General features: G+C 54.6%; 1 protein-coding gene across 2 annotated transcripts; it reads right to left on the bottom strand.

Annotated features, from left to right (window-relative positions):
* Nucleotides 1-215: 215 nt before the first annotated feature.
* Nucleotides 216-18,838, bottom strand: CHAF1A (chromatin assembly factor 1 subunit A). 2 transcript variants are annotated; one of them, XM_004619498.2, is made up of 15 exons: nucleotides 18,687-18,838; nucleotides 15,385-15,435; nucleotides 12,289-13,190; nucleotides 8,741-8,797; nucleotides 7,080-7,309; nucleotides 6,948-7,008; nucleotides 6,528-6,596; nucleotides 6,213-6,439; nucleotides 5,839-6,007; nucleotides 5,594-5,674; nucleotides 5,288-5,380; nucleotides 4,073-4,334; nucleotides 3,394-3,869; nucleotides 1,492-1,582; nucleotides 216-651 (listed from the first exon to the last, which is right to left on the bottom strand). In XM_004619498.2, exons 1-15 carry the CDS (start codon nucleotides 18,736-18,738, stop codon nucleotides 569-571), a joined length of 2,904 nt encoding a protein of 967 aa, XP_004619555.2. In that variant the 5' UTR covers nucleotides 18,739-18,838; the 3' UTR covers nucleotides 216-568. The 2 variants fall into 2 exon arrangements, with proteins under 2 accessions (XP_004619555.2, XP_054983220.1); XM_055127245.1 differs by having other exon boundaries at nucleotides 1,486-1,582; nucleotides 18,687-18,835.
* Nucleotides 18,839-20,366: the final 1,528 nt, after the last annotated feature.

Here is a 20,366-nt window from a genome sequence, read left to right as displayed (position 1 = left end):
CAACATGAGTGGGAACCGGGGTCCTGGCCAGCAGGCAGGCGTGCACACAGCAGCACTCACCCCACCCCACCTCAGCCCTGCAGTGGGTATAAGCGGGACAAAGGTGCTGGGAATCCTCCCCACAAGATGGGAAGCAGGGTGGCCAGAGCACCCCATGCAGCGTGTGCAGCCCCGTCACCCCCAGAAAAGACCACAGACATGCTGAGCAGGGTGAGACAACTTTATACACCCTCCTCGCGGGCCCGGAGCCTGGCCGACAGAGCTCTGGTTCATTTACAAGCCTCAGACCACAGTGCCTGTGGGGGGGCTGGCCAGGGCTCCCCCGCAGGTGCCATCTCATCGCCATAATGCTTTACCGAAGGGCAGGTTCATATGCAGCTCTGGGGGGGACGGGACAGGATATTTTTTATACAGATAAGGAAAGGAAGGGCTCACGGCACCCCAGATCAAACTCGCCAGACCTTGGAAGGCCAGGAAGGTCCGCAAAGCAGGACAAAGTGCTCTTTACACGGGGCCGGGGGCGGTCAAGGATCCGAGCCGCCTCCGTGGGGCTGGGCGGCCGCTGTGTTCAGTAGGCGCCCAGCAGGCTGCCGGGAGCGGGGCCTTCACCGCTGTCCCCAACCCCTGGCCTGCCAGTCGGGGCCGGGGCCTCTGCAGGGGGAGAGAGGGGAGTGAGCGCATGACAGGGGCCAGGCTGACCACCCTAGGGACACTGATCTTGCTCCCAAGCCCCTCCATCTGGCAAGCAGCCTTGTTTGGGGTTTCCTGATTGCCGCTTTTTAGACCAAGAAAACTGGTTTGTGATTGGATTTGGGGACCACCCCACCCGTGCTCAGAAGTGACCCCCAGAAGTGCTTGGCGACTGAACCAGGGTGGGCCACAGGCAAGGCAAGCACCGGAACCTCTGCATGATCTCCCCAGCCCCAAACAGGCATGACCAAGTTCTCGTCACCAGGTCATTTGGGGAGAATCCCACATGAAAACAGGGGATCGGACGGAGTGGGCTTGGCAAATGCTCTATGGCCTTCGCCTGCAAGTGAACCAGGTGGGACCTCTGGCACTGCATGGTGCCACAAGTGCTCCCCAGAGTGACCCCGAGCAGAGACTGGAGCCATCCTGAGAATGCGGCAGACCTGGGTTCCATTCCCGTCACCTCACAACGGTCCCCCAAGCCCTGAGCACCACCAGGTGGGTGACCCCAGAACTAACAAAGGGAGAATCCAACAGCATCTATTGTTTGGAGACTGACTTTTTGGGGAGCGGGGGTGGAGTGCCCACATCCAGCATCATTCAGGGCGACTCCTGGCTTTGTTCTTCGGAGTGACCCTGGCTGTGCTTGGGGGACCTTGTACTGGGGATGGAACTGGGGTTCACTCGTGCCCACCCCCAGGCACGTCCAGGACCCAACTGCCCAGCCCTCGCCGGGGCTGTGTCCCTCAGCCTGCACCCCTGGCCCGGGCACCATTAAGAGAGATGGCCTCTCACCCCCACCGTCTGAGATGTCCATGATGACACAGGCGCCGTCCTCCTCTTCCTCCTCCTCCGTGTCCGCTTGGAAACCGTCCAGGTCCCCAGTTCCCACCTAGAAGACAAGGAAGCAGGCGTTGTGGGTGGCGTCCCACATGGCCCCAAGGGCACCAGCCTCCAAAATGCAGGAGCCTGTGTGAGCCTGAGATGGGGGTTTCCGGGGAGCCTGAGGTGTGTGATGTGGGGGTGCACTTGCTCTCTCAACAATGAAGATGGAGGTTTTCTGAAAACAATGCCCTACCCACAGGGAGACTATCCAGACTCGCCTATAACTGTCTTTGACTTTGCATTCTGGGGCTTCGGTGTGACAAAGGTATCAAATAGCACTTGGTCAGGGACTGGAGCATGTGCAGGAGTGCTGGCAGGCTGAGTGCTTCCCAGGCCAAACTGGGGAAGCTTTGGGGCCTAGGGCTCACACTGCTACTTGGCATTGCTGCCGGGTGCTCAGTGGAGTGTGCTTTCAGTTCCTTAGTGCTGAGTCCAGTTTTGCCAGGGGGCATGAGGTGCCACCTGGAAGTGCATCGAGCTCCATGGTCAGTATCAAGGGGCAGGAGGGGAGGGGACAGAGGCAGCAAAGAGTGCCTGGATTTCCTTGCCTCATTCGTGACCTCTGCATGCCAGAAGAGGATGGCAGAGCCAAACCCACGTCTCAATCTTGACTGCACCTACACAAACGCCAGAGACCCTGTTTCTCAGCTGGCTGCTCCAGATGATGCTCAGGGACCGGGTGGCGTCCTCACCCTAGGCCTCACACATGTTAATGCCTGGACCCAACTATGAAGACTGGTTTCCTGAGCGTTACTGGGGTGACCCCTGAGCACAGAGCCAGGAGGAGTTCTCAGCGCCACTGGGGTGTGGCCCTCAAGCCAAAATAGTTCAAACAAATAGAAAAAGCAGCAGTGCCTTCGCTTTCTTGTTCCAGGAAGAATCCCCTGACTCACCAGCAGCAACAAGGCTGCGTAGGCCTGAGCCACTCTCAACACTGAGCCCTGCTACCATTGTCTCTCAGTGCAAGGGGTCTCAAACAGAAACCTGCTCCCCAGGCCAGGGTGGGCTTGCTAGCACCCCACAGCTCCTGCATCTCTATACAGCACCAGCTCAGAATCCTGCCACCACCCGCGCCTCCTACTCATCTGTTTTGGGGTCACACCCAGCAATGCTAGGGGTTACTCCTGGCTCTGCACTGAGGAATTACTGGTGGTGTTGGGGGATTATGTGGGATGGCAGGGATTGAACCCGGATCGGTCAAGTGCAAGGCGAACACCCTACCCACTGTACTATTGCTCTCGCCCCGCCTCCATCACTAGGCCCCTACTCTCAACTAGGGCCCTATGGCTACTCATGCCCAGGGCCACGGCAGTGTCTAGGGGGCCCACCGGTAGGCCAAGGAGGGGGTTGGGTGGGCACTGGAAGGAAATATGTCAGGAAAAGGTAGAGCAATGCGGCTCTAGCCACTGCTGAAAAGAATCCTCTCTGCTTGTGAGAATATGGGGTTCATCAGGGACCAAGTGAAACAAAAGCTCTGACCAGGCCCAGGAGTTTCTGGTCAAGGTAAAGCTCTGACCAGGCCCAGGAGTTTCTGGTCAAGGTGCAGTGAGGGAGCTGGGAAAGCGTCGATGGCCATGGGGAGGTGAGAAATCGGGAGTGCTGCCAGATTTGTCTTGGGCCACCCAAGAATGTGCCTCCCATGCCCAGACTCAGTGAGGCCGCCACATGCACACAGGGCCGTGTGTGGGGGGCGGGGTGTGTGTGTGTGTGTGTGTGTGTGTGTGTGTGTGTGTGTGTGTGTGTATACTGTGTATATGTTGATTGAAGCCACACTGGGGTTTTCTCACCCCCCAGCCTCGGCCCCAGTGTGGTGCCCACCTGGCCCTCGTGCCGACGCTTCTTCATGAACTGCGTGATGCACATGCTGCTTGTAGACTTTCTCTTTAGCGACACGGCTGTCCCCTGGCTGGGCCCGGCGGCAGGCACACTGCCAGTGTCCTCCCTGGAGGCTGCGGGCACCATGGTGACGTAGTTCCACTGGCACGGCACGGGCAGGTGCTCCTGCTCGAAGGCGCGTAGCACGTGCGGGTGCACGTACCAGCACATGCGGAAGTCAGGCCGCTTCTCATACACGGAGTTCTCGGAGATGAGTCGCTTAAGCAGGGCCTTGGACGGGACGGCTGTGTCTTCGGTGGTGGTGGTGGGGGTCTGCGGGCGGGAGGAGCCGGGGCTGCTCTCAGGGCTGCCCGAGTCCCTGTCCAGCAGGCCTCGGCGGCAGCACTCCTGGAACTCTCGGATGATGGCTTTGCTCCCGTTCACATTCCCGTGCAGCAGTGGGAGCAGCTGGGCCAAGACTGGCAGGAGAGAGAAGGGCCAGGGTACCGGCAGGGGCTCAGATGGACAGGCCGTTTTCTGCGGGGATGTTCAACCCGCTCTCCTGAGGTCACTAGCCTCCCGGGTGGGGTGGGCAGGGCACTGGGTCAGAGAATCCCTTGAGGTCTGACCTAGAGTTTCAAATCCCCCACCCGGCAGCCTGCCATGGGTCTGTCCCACTTACTCTGCTGGTCCCACTTGTGTCGCCGGGAGGCCTTGGACACCTGCTCCTCCTCCAGGGGTGCCATCTCCAGCGGACAGACCCGGAACTGCTGTAGCACTTTCAAGTCTTGCTCCGAAGTGTCCTGGTCCCCACCGGCTTCCCATAGGCACCCAATCTTCACGGGCTGCAGCACCCGGAAGCGCTTCCCCTTGGCCAGGAACTCGTCCCACTCCTTGGCCTTTAGCTTCTGGCGAACCTTGTGGTTCTCGAGGTCAGCGCACTCCTGGGGAAGGACAGCAGGGACCTGCTCAGAGGCTATTCATGGGCCCCATCTCATCTCCTGACTCCTAACAGGAGACTGGGTGGGGAGGTTGGAGACAGGCAGCATTTTTGTGGATCAGTCTCTCTGGCTGTGGCCGTAGCTAGTCACTGGGGCCTTTCGAATTGCCCGTGACTTGTGGAGGCTGAGCTATCAAACTCACCTGCCACCACCCGGCTGGCTCAGAACCCCCCAGAGATGGACAAATGGGCTCTCACAAAGAGAATAGATGTGCTCATGGGTCTGGAACCAAGTGCAATCACCCCACTGGCCGATCTGACTTGGGGACATACTCAATCCTCTGCCCTCTGCCCCATCCAGCAGACCTAGGGCAGTAGGTGAGTTACAAGGGACCTGGGGAAGCTTCTGGAGATGAAAAAGTCCTAGACTCTGGGAGGGGCTGTCCATAGTACAGGTGTTTACATGAAGTAAGAACCAAGGACAGTTTAGCTAAAAAAGAAATCCAGGGCTTGAGTGATAGGACGGTGGAGAGGGCATTGCATGGGGCCTATCCAGGTTCAATCCCCAACATTCCATAGGGTCCCCCGGAGCACTGCCAGGAGTAATTCCCTAATGCAGAGCCGGGAGTAACCCCCAAGCATCATCAGATGTGACCTCCCCGCAAAAAAATCTACAGGCTGGAGAGATGGGACAGGGTTCAGATACTCGACCCGTGTGCAGCTGCTGCTGGTTCGTGTCCAGCACAGAGACCCCCAGAATCAAAGGTGAGAGAATCAAAGGCTATCCGCAGGAGACAAGGCCACAACCACGCAGTGTCTCCCCACACAGCTGCCCCCCGCCCCCCCCCCCAGGGCCCAGCTCTGCCTCTGAACTCCCCCAGTGCATCAACCCCCAGGCACCCAAGCTCGGAGCACTGGCTGACCATCCTTCACAGACACTCACCCCCGTCCCCTCACCTCAGTTACTCCTTCGTCCTCAGACAGGTACCCGTGGGGCACAAAAAAGCCATCATCTTCATCTTCATCTTCTCCCACTTCATCATCCTCATCCTCAAAGAGAAAGTTCAGAACATGGGAAACCTGGGCGTATCCACCATCCCTGGGTAGGGGCGAGGGGGGATGTCCACGGGAACCCCACACCTTCTTGGGGGACCTGGGCAGCACAGAGAGGAACGGACCCACTCAGAGGCAAGAGAAAGGGGGTTGCTGCTGCTGGGCCGAGACTGAGTGGCCCAGAGACACAGGTGCCAGGGCTAGGCTCACCCCTTCACTGTGGGACAGGGACTCGCCCGGCTCCTCCTCTTCCCACTCGTCGTCGCTATCTACCTCATAGTCCAGGAGATCCTGAAAGACAGGCAGGCGGTGTGTCCCCACCGTAGCTTTCACAGGGATGGAGAAGCCCGAGCAGAAAAGCTTCGAGTCGTAGACTCGGAGAGCCCAGGGGGCGTGGATGGGGGAAAGGCAAAGCAGCAGGATGGGGGCGCCTGGCACCATGCCCACAGGCTCACTCTGTCCTGGGCCCAGGGCCACCGGGGGCGGATGATGGCCGTTGTCTTGTTCCACGTCCCCCAGTAGGCCGGCCGGTGATTCTCGGAGAACTGCAGGAGCTTCATGCGGCCAAACTTCTTCCTCTCGGGCACGCTGTCCACTTTGCCACTCTCCACAATGACCACGTCACTGCAGAACAGAGCCTGAGCTCAGTGACCCAGAGCATCCGGGAAAGCCCCCTCAGCATCCCCCTGCCCGCAGGACACACGGCTAGGTGGAGGCAAACGGCTGAGAGCCCTCTCAGAGAGGCGGGAGAGCCTGTGTCTGAGAGGCCTTAGGGCTTCTGCAAGGCCAGAGGGAAGTGGACAGGGCCGGCAGTGGCTAGCACTGACACCTGTTGGAAAGTTCTGTGCTCCGGGTGGACAGCACCGTGGCACCGGAGCTGAGGGGCTGCCGGGCTCGGAGCTCCTGCAGGAAGCAGCAGTCGCTGCTCTGCTGCTGCAGAAGCCGGTCAAGCTGGTCGCAGAGGTCTTGGTCGAAGGGCATCCGGCACACGGGGGCCAGGAACATATGCTCTTTGATTTCGAAGGGGGCAAACTTGCCACAGGAGCCAGCCAGGGTCTGAAAGGCACACACTGCTGTTGGCACCTGTGGGGTAAGGGGTCCGTGCAGGAGGGCATGGAGGGGAGCAAAGGAAGCGGCTGCTCACCTTGGGGGCTGCTGGGGTCTTTGGTTTCTGAAAGAATCGAGTGATTTCCGCCTTCTCTGCTTTAATGCGCTGTGATTGAGGAGCAGGAGGGTGGCAAAATGAAGAGAAACAAATTCAGGCCTGCTAGGTCCCCTCAGACAATCTCCACTTTTCACTTCAAGGGGTGAGCTTTTAAACGCCCCTCTGCAACACTGACCCTGGCTAAGCTGCAAACCACAGGGCCGAGGGGCCAAGGACACTCCACAGGGACACATTTACCCCTACACAAACCCCACCCCCCACCCCAGACAAGCTTGCTGACGCCTACAGATAGACCCTCCCAGACACTAATTCCCCCAGACACAGACCCCCCAACACACCCCAACCCCCACACAGACTATCAGAGATGCACACTGAGTCAGAGACCCCCTGACATTCTACCTTCTCTTCTTCCCGCAACCGTTTCTCCTCTTCCTTCTTCCGCTTCTCCTCCTGCTTTGCCCTGCAGTGGGAAAGCCCAGTTGGCCCTGGTCCCTCGTGCTCCTCGCCCCCCAGGGGCGCCCCCCCACTCACTCGAGCGCCTCCTGCTTCTCCTTGCGCCGCTCCTCCCGGCGCCGCTGCTTCTCGGCCCGCTCCCTTTCGTCCTTGGCCCTGCGCTCCCGCCGCTCTCGCTCCCGCAGCTCCTTCTCCTCCTCCCGCCTCCTGCGCGCCTCCTCCTTGGCCCGCCTGGCCTCCTCTTTCAGCTTCTCCTTCTCCTCCTTTTCTGCCTGCAACTTCAGCTGCTTGCCTAGACGTTCCTTGTCCTGTAGCCAAGATGAGGGGATTTATGTGCCAAGCATCTCCCAGAGGGATGGGGAACCTGTACCCCCGGGAAGACTGAGGCCGGCATCCCTAGCTGGAGGGATTCCCCCTGCTGGCACGACAAGTGAGGAGCGCCTGCCTTGCGTACAGCCAACTCAGGCGCCAGGCTGGGCACCACACGGTCCCCAAGCACTGCTGGGTGCTTCTGGCACCGCAGGCCCTTGCCCTGAATTGTAGACCGGAATGGCTGAGTATCAGTGAGAAGCCTACACATACAAACATGGCTAGAGAGAGAGCACAGCAGGCAGGGCGTTTGCCTTACACGCAGCCAACCTGGGTTTGATTCCCGGCATCCCATAGGGTCCCCTGAGCACCGCCAGGAGTGACTCTGGAGTGCAAAGCCAGGAGTGACTCCTGAGCAGTGCTGGGGGTGATCCAAAAAAGAAAACAAAAACAAACACCCCTAACAAACCAAACCCCAGCATTTCTCAGGACCTGGCAAAAAGATTAGATGCTAGGGAAGGAGGTGTCGCCTCAAGCCCTCTGTGCTGGGCAGAAGGGCTTCTTGGCTACTCTCTCAGGGGGTTCTCTTCGGCCCAGCTCCTCGTTCCCATGTGTGTGGCCCAGAGCACAGAATGGCCACATGCTGAAACATGTGTTTAAGTGCCACGTGAAGTCTGTGACATTCCCAGCCTGACCAGGAGGGACAAGACCCTGTGCTCAGCAGTCAGAGTCCCCAGGCTAGAAAGGGTCTGGGAGGGGGCTGGAGCACAGTGGGTAGGGCGTTTGCCTTGCACGCGGCCGACCCGGGTTCAAATCCCAGCATCCCATATGGTCCCCTGAGCACCGCCAGGGGTAATTCCTGAGTGCATGAGCCAGGAATGACCCCTGTACATTGCTGGGTGTGACCCAAAAAGCAAAAAAAAAGAAAGGGTCTGGAAGGCAGATGGGAGTGGGCCCATCACAAAAGTCACAAGGTTGTCTGACAATCCTGGAACTCAAGAAGAGCTCCGCAGATAGACCCTGGCAGCAGTGTCTGGATGGAGGTAGGTGTCTGTCAGAAAGCAGGAGGGCCAGGGAAGAAAGTTTGCCGGTAGAGGTGCTGACTTTACATGTGGAAGGCCCTGGGTTCTAGTTTGAGCACGGTAAAGAAACGAGCAGAAGGCTCTGGAAGGCAAGGGAAAGCAAGTTTCTCCAAGCATTCTCCCCTCCCCCGTCCCAACTCAAAGCCAAGGAAGAATGAACTCATGGCATGGAGTTTGGCTGAAAGGCTCCGCAGGAGGCCTGGGGTCCTGCTGCGCCACCTGCAGCCAGGATCAGAAAGGATGGACAGAGCAAGCTGGAGAGGAGGGTACTGGGCCTGAGGCCATGCCCAGGGTCATGCTCCGTCCATAAATAGTCAGGAACGTCCTCGCTTCAGGGCCAAGTCTTACTCTCTGCAATCTTCTCTTGTTCTTCTCTGCAGAGTCTCGGACCAGTTTCTTAGATATCTGTAAAGAAAGACAAAAGATGGCGCCCACTCATCCCTTAGCCTTTAGCCACAGGGCAAGAGGGACCCAGAAAATGTCCATGCAAAAATGAGAAAAATGAAAACCTTCCCAGTTCCAACGGATCTAGTGTCACAGCAGGACAGTGAGGATGCAGCAGCCTCAAGACCAAAAGGAGGGGCTGGAGCAATAGCACAGCAGGTAAGGCGTTTGCCTTGCACGCGGCCGACCTGAGTTCGATTCCCAGCGTCCCATATGGCCCCCTGAGCACTGCCAGGAGTAATTCCTGAGTGCATGAGCCAGGAGTAACCCCTGTGAATGCCGGGTGTGACGCAAAAAAAAAAAAGACCAAAGGGAAGGGTGAAAGAGAGAGGGACAACATCCAAGAGGGGCCTGGGCAACCGTACACAGGGGAAGGTGCTGTCCTTGTCCCAATCAAGCCATGTTTGGGATCCAACACCATGTATAATCCCCCAACTCCTGCCAGGAATGATCCCTGAGCATAGTTGAGAGTAAGCCATGAGCACTGCCAAATGTGACACCTCCCTCCCCCAAAAAAAACACAAAAGAAAAACAAACCCCCCAAAAAAAACATAAGAAAGGGGCAAGAGCTAGCTTCATGGGCAAGCTCACACCTGCGTGAAGGAAGCCCAGGAGCATCCCTGGCTCGTGGTAGCCCTGAAAACAACCCCAAGCACAGAGCCAGGTGTGGCCCCAACAAAAGCAAAACAAGAGCTCTTTGGACTGGAGAGATAGGAGGCCTAGAGCTGCATGCCCCCCACTTAGCAACAATGGGGTGTAGCCTAGATGTTCTCTCCCCACCCAGCACCCAGGGGGACCTGTCTGGAAAGAGTAAGCTTTTTCCCATCCTGAGAAAAAACGGAGGTTGGGGAACTCGGGAGAGCGTTCAACACTGGAGCCCCAGCACTGCTGGCAGAAGGCCCGGGTTCCAACCCCTGCATGGGGCTGACCACGCACCTCTGCAAATACTGAACCAGGAGGAGCCCCCAAGCACCACTGAGGGTGACTCCCCAAACCCAAACCAGAATCAGCACCAAGAAGACACCAGGCAGGAGAAGGAAATGTCTACTATAACTTAAGGTAGGCAAAGGGCCCCTGGGGACCTGCCTGATGGGCATTCCTTAGGGACTGGTCACTCAGGCCCACCACACAGCGCAGATGCAGAGCAAACAGGTGGCCAAAGAAGGAGAGAGAGTTTCACTGCAGTTTTTCTTTTTTTTATTCTTGGGCCACATCCAGCAGTGCTCAGAGCCTACTCTTGGCTCCGTGCTCAGGGATCACTCCTGATCAAGGAATCCTATCGGGTGCTTTGGATCAAACTCGGGTTGGACACATGCAAGGCCACTGCCCTGTCCATTGTCCCATCTCTCCAGTCCCTGCAGTCAGCTTGGGGTGGTGTCAAGGAATGAAACCCTCAGATATGCAAGGTCTGTATCCCCCCTCACCACCTTAGTGGGGTTCCTAGACCCAGGGTCTAACAGGGGTGTCATTTCAATTGCACTGAATCAAGTTCCTGCCATCTGGGCGCAGCACCCTCTTGGTCATTCCTGGACCTGGACTTTGGAAGCATCATTCACTAGAGTCAGCTGCGCTCTGTCTAGCTGCAGACAGAGGTGAGAAACAGTGAAAGGCAACACTGCGGAGAAGAAAGTTCCTGAAAGAGCTCAGAGAGCTAGAAAGGGGGCTCCCCAAAGACTGTTTGCAAAGCGAGGCCATCCTAGGAACCTGGGGAGCTTTTTTTTTTTGCTTTTTGGGTCACACCTGGCGATGCTCAGGGGTTACTTCTGGCTTTACACTCAGTAATTACTCTTGGCGGTGCTTGGGGGACCGTATGCAATGCTGGGAATTGAACCCCGGCCGGCCACATGCAAGGCAAAAACCCTACCCACTGTACTACTGCTCCAGCCTCCTCCCCGTACCTCCCGCCGGAGCTTTTAAGAAAAAAAAAAAAAGTTACAAAGGAGAACAGCAAAAAAACAAAACAAAAAAAAAAACAAAAAACAAAAAAAAAACAAAGGAGAACAGCAGCTCTGCCTTCTTGGGGCACCTTGTCCAACTCCCCAGAGGGTAGAGCAAGAGCTGCATTGTCACCAACGCCCTGGAAGCAAGCAGCAAACACAAAGCCGGCAGCAAGACCCAGGGAGCAGGTGGCCCCAAAGTTGGATGTCTCCATCTGTTCAGCCGGGGGTCTGGGTGTATTCCCCAACCCCCAATCTGAAGAGGTGAGAGGAGAAAACGAGCAGACAAAATTCGAGCTAATAAGCATTGGGGTGCATTGGGGGGTGGGGGTATGTGCCACGAGAAGCCCTCCAAGCCTGGGTCGGCTCTCCCAGGGTGTGGAGGGAGGGAGCCCTTTCAGCCACAGAGTCTGCTGCCTGACTCTGGCCCTATAAACCCTCTTGCCAGGGGCCGGGGATATAGGACAGTGGGTAGAGAACTTGTCCTGTATATACCGGCCCGGGTTCAATCCCTGGCATCCCATATGGTCCCCCCAATCCTGAGGCTGGGGAGATGGCTCAAGTGGAAGAGGAGGTAAGCCAGTGTGTGCGAGACCCAAGGCTGACCCCCAGCACGGCACGCTACCCAGCCCTTCTCCCCGCCATATCTACTGGGTGGGGTGCTAGAGCCCCCAACTGCTGTACTGTCGACTACCCCGCCAGAATGGGCATCACTGGGAGTGGCCCTGAGCCCCTAGCACCACTGGAAACAGCCCCTATTAAAAAAAAAAAAAAAAAAGTAATCATTCTCCAGACCTCGCATGAAGCTGTGATTCCCAGAATGATATACAGTACCACCATGAGTGACACCCGAACAGAGTCAGGAGTAAGCCCCAACACAGCAAGCATGACCCAACCCCTGCCCCCTCCAATCCCCTACTTCAATATCCTCTTTGGGGATCACATTTCGGAAACTGATATTTTTGGTGGTTAAGATCAAATGAAGCAGATACAACAGACAAATGACAACACATACACAGAAACATACACACTGAGACAGAAACAGATACGCAGACGCAAAGACACAGATACACACACACAGACACACGAAGCCTGGCCAAGCCTGGCATACTGGCCTCGCGTGAAACCCCAAGTTCGAGCCACTGCACTGTACAAACCAACAAGACGGTTCCCATGACATATGCCATGGAGCGAAGCGGCCGACAGAACCAGGCCTCCAGAAGCCTCCCCAGGATCCCTTTGGTGTCTCCTTTGGATCTTAGAGCTCTGAGGGAGGTCAGGAAGTCAAGGCTCTGCTGACCCAATAGAATGTCCTCCTCCCTCGGGGTCCCCACCAACAACCTGCCCTGCTTGTGGGGTCGACAGCCTCACAGCGGCCTGGTTCCACACGGCCAAGGCCAGAAGTCACCAGCAGCGCACAAACACTCTGGACACATCCAGGGGGAGCTTTGGGTGCGGGAAGTGTTCCGGACACTGCACCAGGCCTTCAGGGCAGTCCAGCGGGGAGATACTCACTCTGTTCACAGGCGTGCTGGTGGGGGGGTGCTGGGGGCTGCTGGACTCCTTGCAGGGAGCAGCCAGCGCCTCGGGAGAGCTGGCGGTCAAGGAGGAGGAGCTCAGGGAGGACTGGCTGAGCACAGAGTCGTCTTCAGGGCCTGAGTCAGGTACCTCGCTCTCAGAGCGCTCGCCCACATCTGGCAGGGCCCCGAGTGGTAAGGCGACAGGAAGAGGCCCCGAGGCCAGCACATCCCGTAAGACCACCACGGGCAGCCGCCCCTCTTTGTACAGGATGTTGCCAGCCCGGCGCCAGCAGTCCTGCTCGGCTTGGGGGTAGATGCTCAGACCGGGTATTAGATCCTGGCAGGCTAGGTGCCAGCTTTCCGGGGCTGGCCCGCTCCTCCCGGCACTCCACGGGCCAGCAGCCCCCACGGTCGCCTCTGCCACCTCATCCTTGGTGTGACAGGGACTGTCCAAAAGGGAGTCTTCGGCAGATATCAACCCACCCTCCTCACTGGCCTGGGGCACCTCCTCAGTTTTGCTGTTGTCATTCTTGTCTTCGTCATCTCTGGGTTCTCGTATGTCACTGGGCGCCTCCTCTGAGGTCGAGGCGTCTTCATTCAGTTTACTGTGGGTCATGGGAATGTCAGCTTGGTCATTCGAGTCCTCTGTCAGGTCAATGATGACAGGGGTCGAGCTGACAATGCTTCGGTCTCTGTCTCTTAAAAAGTGATCTAAGGGTCCCTTGCCATTGACCAGTTTGGGCTGAAAATCTCGGTCAGCTGACAGGCGACACTCATGCTCCAAAGTGTCCAGCGAGGGTCCCAGGTTAGAGGTGTCACTGTGCGGGGGGGCAGCCAGAGCCTCATCCTCTGTTTTTTCCTTTGGGACCAGATTCAAGCGTTTGAAGGGCAGGCGAGCTGGGAGTGAGAGAAAGAAGAAGGCGGCTGTTTTGGTCACAGAAGCTGGAACACAGAGCGACCCCCTCCTCCCGTCCCAGAAGTGGGTCAGGGGGCCGGGACCGATTTTTTCATTTGGTACTCTGCCACATCCCAAAAACAAACCAAACAAGACCAGCAAGATTGTTAGCAGCGACGCTCCCCGGAATTTCCAGAGACACTGTCTGACCTGGCCGAACCTTAGTTCATACCCTCAGTGGAGGACAGTGGGAGGGCATGTGCCTTGCACATGGCTGACCAGGGTTCCATCTCTGGCATCCCATGGTATCCCCAAGCACTGCCAGGAGTGACCCCTGAGCAGAGCCCAGAGTCAGCCCTGAGCACCACTAGGTATAGCCCCCAAACAGAAACAAACTCCCAGTGGACTCAGCCCCACGGGAAGAGCTGTCCATGTCTTGGGCGCCAAGGCCTCTGAGGCTCTCGGCAACCATCAACCATGAGCTCGGAAGAGAGCAGTGTGTAGACATGCCAGAGGTTCTGAGTCCAGTCCCTGCCACCTATGCATTCTTCACCATGTCCTCTCCCCTCCTCACACAATAGAAGGGCAGCACCGGGACAACGGGGACTGTCCCACCCGTCAGCAGAGTGGGACTCCAGGGACAAGAACAATGATAGGAAATCAAGGTAAAATACAGATGAGAAAAAAAACACCTCAAGGAAAAATACAGATGAGGAAAAAACACCTTAAATACTGATTACACCCAAAGTTAAGAAAAATATAGGGGCCGGAGCGATAGCACAGCGGGTAGGGCGTTTGCCTTGCACGCGGCCGACCCGGGTTCAATCCCCGGCATCCCATATGGTCCCCCAAGCACTGCCAGGAGTAATTCCTGAGTGCAAAGCCAGGAGTAACCCCTAAGCATCACTGGGTGTGACCCAAAAAGGCAAAAAAAAAAAAAAAAAAAAAGATGAGGAAAAAAACACCTCAAATACTGATTCTACCCAAAGTTACCCCCAAACTGTCCTGCATGGTTTGAGTTGATTTTGGTGGCAGTGGTAGTGATAGTGGGGGAACCACAAGCATTGGTACTCAGGAGTTACTCCTGGTTCTGCAATCAGGAATCACTTCTGGTGGTCTCAGGGGACCCTGTGGAGTGCTGGGAAAGGAATCTGGGCCAGCTGCGTGGAAGGCCAATGCCCGACCTGCTATCCTATTCTCTGGCCCCTGCCTTACACGTTTGAGGTTCTGAGTTTGATCCTGGTACTGTACGGAACGAATAGCAACGGACTATACGGATTTTTTTTTAAATCTAAAAGTGGGGCTGGAGCAATAGTACAGTGGGTAGGGTGTTTGCCTTGCACATGGCTGACCCAGGTTTTTCCCCCAGCATCCCATATGGTTACCAAGCACTGCCAGGAGTAATTCATGAGTGCAGAGCCAGGAGTGACCCCTAAGCATCGCCAGGTGTGACCCAAAAAGACCAAAAAAAAACAACCTAAAAGGGGACTAGACTAGAGAGAGGAGAATACAGAGGCTGTGGTGTTTCCCTTGCACACTGACAACCTGGGTTCAATCCCCAGGCACCCCATCTGGTCCCCAAGTTCCAGCAGGAACGATCCATATGGCCCCAAAATAACAAATCTAGAAATCCAAGTTTCAATAATAGGGCATTAGGGAAAAACATGAATGTTCCTCCACCCGAGGGCTGTTATGTGCCTATACAACAGCAGTTCAAACAGGAGAGGGGTGCCGGCCAACAGGCAGCTGGCCATGTTCGGGACACTATTTTTCGCCCACATTCAGCATTGCTCTGAGCTGTCTGGTCCTGGGACATGACTGTCATGACCTAGAGGGAAGAGGCCAGAGCTGGTGCTTTTTATGCAAAACCCACCAAATGTCCCCATAGGCTGAAACAGAGAAGCTGTCATTGGCATTCCCTTCCACTAAGGACCTCTGGCTCAGGGAATCAAGACTCGTGCCAAGGAAGCAGAGACAGGTGGATATTGAAACCAAGTGTTTCAGGAGCTAGAGTGATCACACAGAGGGTGTTTGCCTTGCACGTGGCTGACCTGGGTTCAATCCCTAGCACCCTGCCTGGTCCCCTAAGTCCTGACAAGAGTGATGTATGGAGCAAGGAGTAAGTGCTGAGGACTGCCAGGTATGGCCCCCAAACAACAACAAACCATAAGAATTTCACCCATACCCAGAAATTACCTTGTATTAACTTCTTGACTGGAAAAGTCGGTCTGTCTTTGCAGTCCATGGCTGTGAATAAATGGAGAAAGATAATTTATTGCATCTTGGAAAGAGTAGCCATACTTGGAAAATGGCAAGTAGCCATAGAGCTAATCTCTCTGTCCCCTTTGTGTGGCACCTTTGAGAGCCAGCCCAGACTGCTGTTACTGGGGAGGAAGGGACCACTCACAGAGAGGCCAAGGACACTGCTCACAGAATTTCTTAGTACAGGACGGCCCCCAGAAGTGGCAGGTGGAGAAATTCTTCCCTCCACGCCATCAAGTCCTCTTACCCAGAGGGGCACTTACTGTCTGAAACTTGGATTCCTTACTGAGTTCTCTCCCCTCCCCCACAATAGAAGGACAACACTGTGACAACACAGATGCTTTGTTCCAGAGTTCAGCAGAAGGGGACAATGGTAACAGAGACTGTTGTAAAAAGGGGCATGAGGGGAAAAAAGAAACCCAATACTGACTCTATCCAAAGACACCCCCAAACCGCCTCCTCAAAACCAACAAATCTGTAAGGTTTAGGATATCATTTCTTTTCATGTTTTCACAGAAATTACTCCCCCCAGCACTTTGTGGCCAGGGGCTGAATGCGGGTCATCCACATACTGGGCATAAGCTTTACCGTCTAAGCCACGTCCATAGCCCACGGATCCTGCTGTTTTGAAACAGAATTTGTTCTTTATTTACAGAAGGTAATAGAACCGCATATACTTGAGTCCAGCAAGTTCAAATACTGTCAAGAAACAAATGACAAATGTTGTCATGTCCCTTACAAACCCATGCAGTTTGTTGCAAAGAAGCTGTTTGAAGCAACTTCCAGAAAAGGCACCTACCAGCATCAAGGCTGATGCAGAAATGACCATAAATAGAACCTTCTGTGGAGAAAGAGTGGAAGAAGTTAAATGTAGATGCTTGACACCTGCTTAGGGGGATCTAGCCTGGAAAAACCCTAGCTCTTTGAGGGTAGTCTACATACATTTTACAAAAGACATGCAGAGACTATTACAGCAGATGAGGCTTTCTTAAAAAAATAAAATATAGGGGTTGGAGCGGTAGCACAGTGGGTAGGGCATTTGCCTTGCACAGAGTCGACCCGGGTTTGATTCCCAGCACCCCATATGGTTCCCCGAGCACTCCCAGGAGTAATTCCCGAGTGCATGAACCAGGAGCAACCCCTGTGCATTGCTGGGTGTGACCCAAAAAGCAAAAATAAATAAAATAAAATAAAATATAAAAACAAAGTGTCCCAAAGAAACTTGCCCTCTTTCTTCTCTCTTCAGCCTAGAATAAGGAGCAATTTGGGGGTTGACTTTCCTTTTTACCCATTTCAAAACATGATAAGTGGCGTCTAAGTGCATTAGTTTCCAGTGCATGAATTCCCCCCACATAAACTTGGGACTTAAGACTTATTGATAAGAGAACCACAAGGATTTGTTGGCATAACCTTGAGTAATCAGCTTTGCTTCAAGTGGAACAGAAATGAACGAGGTCTGCGGGTGGACCTCGAGACCTCATTTGATCCCCAGTGTTCATTTTTTATTTATGCTTTCAGTTTGGGGGTTGGAGTGACAGCACAGCGGGTAGGGCATTTGCCTTGCACTCGGCCAACCCAGGTTTGATTCCTTCGTCCCTCTCGGAGAGCCCGGCAAGCTACCAAAAGTATCCCGCCTGCAAGGCAGAGCCTGGCAAGCTACCCGTGGCATATTTGATATGCCAAAAACAATAACAAGTCTCATAATGGAGACATTACTGGTGCCCGCTTGAGCAAATCAATGAACAACGGGATGACAGTGCTACAGAGCTTTCAGTTTGGGGGGCTACACCTAATTCAGGGCTTACTCCTGGCAATGCTGGGTAGAGGTGGGTAGGCAGCTATGTGTGGTGTATGTGTGTATGTATGGCATATGTGGTGCCAGGGTTCAAACCTCAGTCTACCACACACAAAGCTTTAAAACCGCCCCCTCCACCCCAGACCCCTGAAGTTTAAATTTGGGTAGAATGCACACAGGCACTGCTGTGGCTCTTTTTACATTATTACATTCGGCATCATTTCACTTATCATCTAAACATCCTTTGCTGAGACTGGAGCAATAGGACAGTGGGCAGGTGGTTGCCTTGCATACGACTGACCGGGGCTTGACCCCGGCATCCCATAAGATTTCCCAGCCTGGCCAGGAGTGATCCCTGAGTGCAGAGCCAGAAGCAACCCCTGAGTACTGCTAGATGTGACCCCCAAACAAACCCAACAACCTCAAACCCCCCCCCCAACATTTTGTTTTTCAGTTTTAAATGAGACATCCTCTCTTGGTCCAGTAGAACCATCAGAGCTGCCTACTGCAGTCAGCCAATCCTGCTTTTATTGAGAAGAGCTGTAGGTGTGATCCCCTCACCACACACACACAATGAAAATAAGAAAATCTGTTTTTCCAAACTAGGGGGCAAGTTGCTACTCCTTGGCAGTGCCCTGGACACACACTGAGTTATCATAAGATGGGAGAGAGTGGAGGATGTGGCCACTTGCTGAGAGGTGGGGAGAAGGGAAGCTGCTCAACACCCCTACACAGGGCACAGGGAGGCCCCAAATGTCAGTGGGGAGACAGGACTTCTCTATGAAGCCATTTATTCTATATGCCCAGTTTGGCGCCATACACGGCCCCGAGACCAGAAAATGAATCCCACGGCGGGGGTTGGGGCCTCCCGGGCGATCTACACACCACCTTTTGAGGGGGCCTGCTGTGCCTCTGGGAGATAAAGGAGAAAGGCATCTTTCCATCTTCCGCACGGGAGCAAAACTTACAATGGGGCTGGGTTGTAACCAGGTGTCCCCGGTTTCCTGATCAGTTTCTTACCTGTCCTCGCCCGATCCACAGACGAGGCTCCCCAGGGGCCTCAGTTTCCCCACCTGGCCGTGGGCGGGGTGCCCCCTGCGGGAGTCCCACTTAATCGTCAACAGGCATAGCCGGCTCCGGGCCTCAGTTTCCCGTCCTGTCCCACTGACCGGGTCACCCCGAGGGCCCAGGCAGGCCGAACGGACGGCAGACGCGCCCGGGGCGGGGAAAGAAAAGACAGTGGCGGCCGCAACAATGTCAAGGAGGGCTCCCTGTGGGCCGCCAGACCCTCCTCGGAATTGCGACGCCCCCCAAGGACCTAACTCCGGACAAGGAGGTGCAGGCCCAGGGCCCGGAGGCCCGTCCGCCCCCAACCGCCACCTCGGCTCGCCCAGGCCGCGCGCCGCGCCCCCCCTTCCCCTCAGCGCGGTCTCGAACCGACCTGAGGCCGCTCCCCGAACGCCCGGGGCCACGCACTCGGGCTCCTCCAGCATCGCCCCAGCGGCGGCTCGAGCTCCCCTCAGGCGACTGTGGCGCGGGCTCTGCTCAGGCGGCCGCTGCTAGTCCGCGTCCCGCCCGCGCCGCTGCTGCCGCGGCCGCCGCGCTCGTATTTGGCGGGAACCGCGGCGACCCCTGCAGTCCGCGCGCCGATTGGAAGAGGCGGTGTCACGTGACGACCGGGGAGCGCCTGGACCGTCCTCGCGAGAACCGTGATTTCCAGTACTCCCTAAATTTCCCCTTATTGATATTCCCGCGGCGGGGGCGGGGCTTCCTTTCGGCGACCTGTCATTGGCTGGAAGGAAGTGCCTCGCGATTGGAGGCGGAAGGTGTCCGACTAGCGTTTGAAACGGTGATTGGCTAAACGCGTGGGATAGGTCGATAAGAGGCGGGAATGCAGGTCTCCGACGTCAGGACGAAAAATATTTCTTAGTGCTCCTGATGACAATTTGAAATCGCGGTTTGGGTGAAGACAGAGGTTTTGTTTTGTATAATTAGGCATAGGTTGAATATAGTAACAAACAAAAACTTTTTTACTTTTTTTAGTTTTTTACTTTTTATATGAACAATAAAAATTACATCTGGGCAGAGCTTTCGAAGCATTTTTTTAGAGATTAACTATATTCAAAGGGACTACACGAAATGATGATTCTGGTATAGTTCTCAGGATTTTTGTACATACTGTTTCCTTCCTAGAACACCCTCTCTGCAGATCTTTTACTGGCTGACCCGATCTTAGGTCTACATCTTAAGACTTTTTTTCCAGTTTCCAACAAGATGAAGTGTTTACAACACCTTTATTTGAGGCAATTGCAATGTTTATCGGCTTGTTAAATTAATTTATTTGTGCTTTTGTCAGCAGTTTTTTGAGGATAGAAATCACAGTATTGCCAGGACCTACACTGGCTTGGAGTGAATCTATAGTAGAAGTAGTCAGTATATATTTGAGTGAATACATAATAAATAATATTTGATGGAGTGTGTGGTTTTTTAATCTGTTCGGAGTGAGATTTAATTTTTTCTGGCACCAGAAAAAATTAAATCTCACTCCGAACAGATTAAAAACTTTCTGCATCAGCAGAATGTTAAAATTCACTCACCCTCCACCCCTGCGAACACCAACATCAAATTTAATCTCTCTAGCAGAGCAGAAATGAGGAAACCAAATTCTAGCTTTTGAGATGCTATTCCTCACTTTGATTGTATAAATAGAATCATTCCAACAAATAGAATGGGATGAAAACAATGTGCAGAAATAAAGAATTAGCACTTTGGGCAAAATGCATTTTACTCAGTTTCCCCATTTCCCCATCTGAATCATGAGTATGTCTTCCCACCTCATCTTTTCTGACATTCTGCAGTGATTTAGATCAGTGGAAATTTCATGGCTAGTTTTTTTAAAAACTATAAATAGAGTCATCATCTGGGTCTTGGGATAGGAGTTTGGTGCAATGCCTAGTCTGAAACAATGCTCTTATCTAGTCCAGTACCTTCTATTAGACATTTGGAAAATTCCAGTAAACTTCTGTTTTAGAAAATCACCTAAATTTGTTAGTGATTTGAGTACTGAAGTTGGAAACAGTTTAGCTCTTATCTAGTCTCTTTGTTGTTCCTCTTTTTTGAA

This window comes from Sorex araneus, chromosome 2 (assembly GCF_027595985.1).
Source record: "Sorex araneus isolate mSorAra2 chromosome 2, mSorAra2.pri, whole genome shotgun sequence".
Classification (NCBI taxonomy): Eukaryota; Metazoa; Chordata; class Mammalia; order Eulipotyphla; family Soricidae; genus Sorex; species Sorex araneus.
This window is presented reverse-complemented; position numbering and strand designations above follow the sequence as displayed.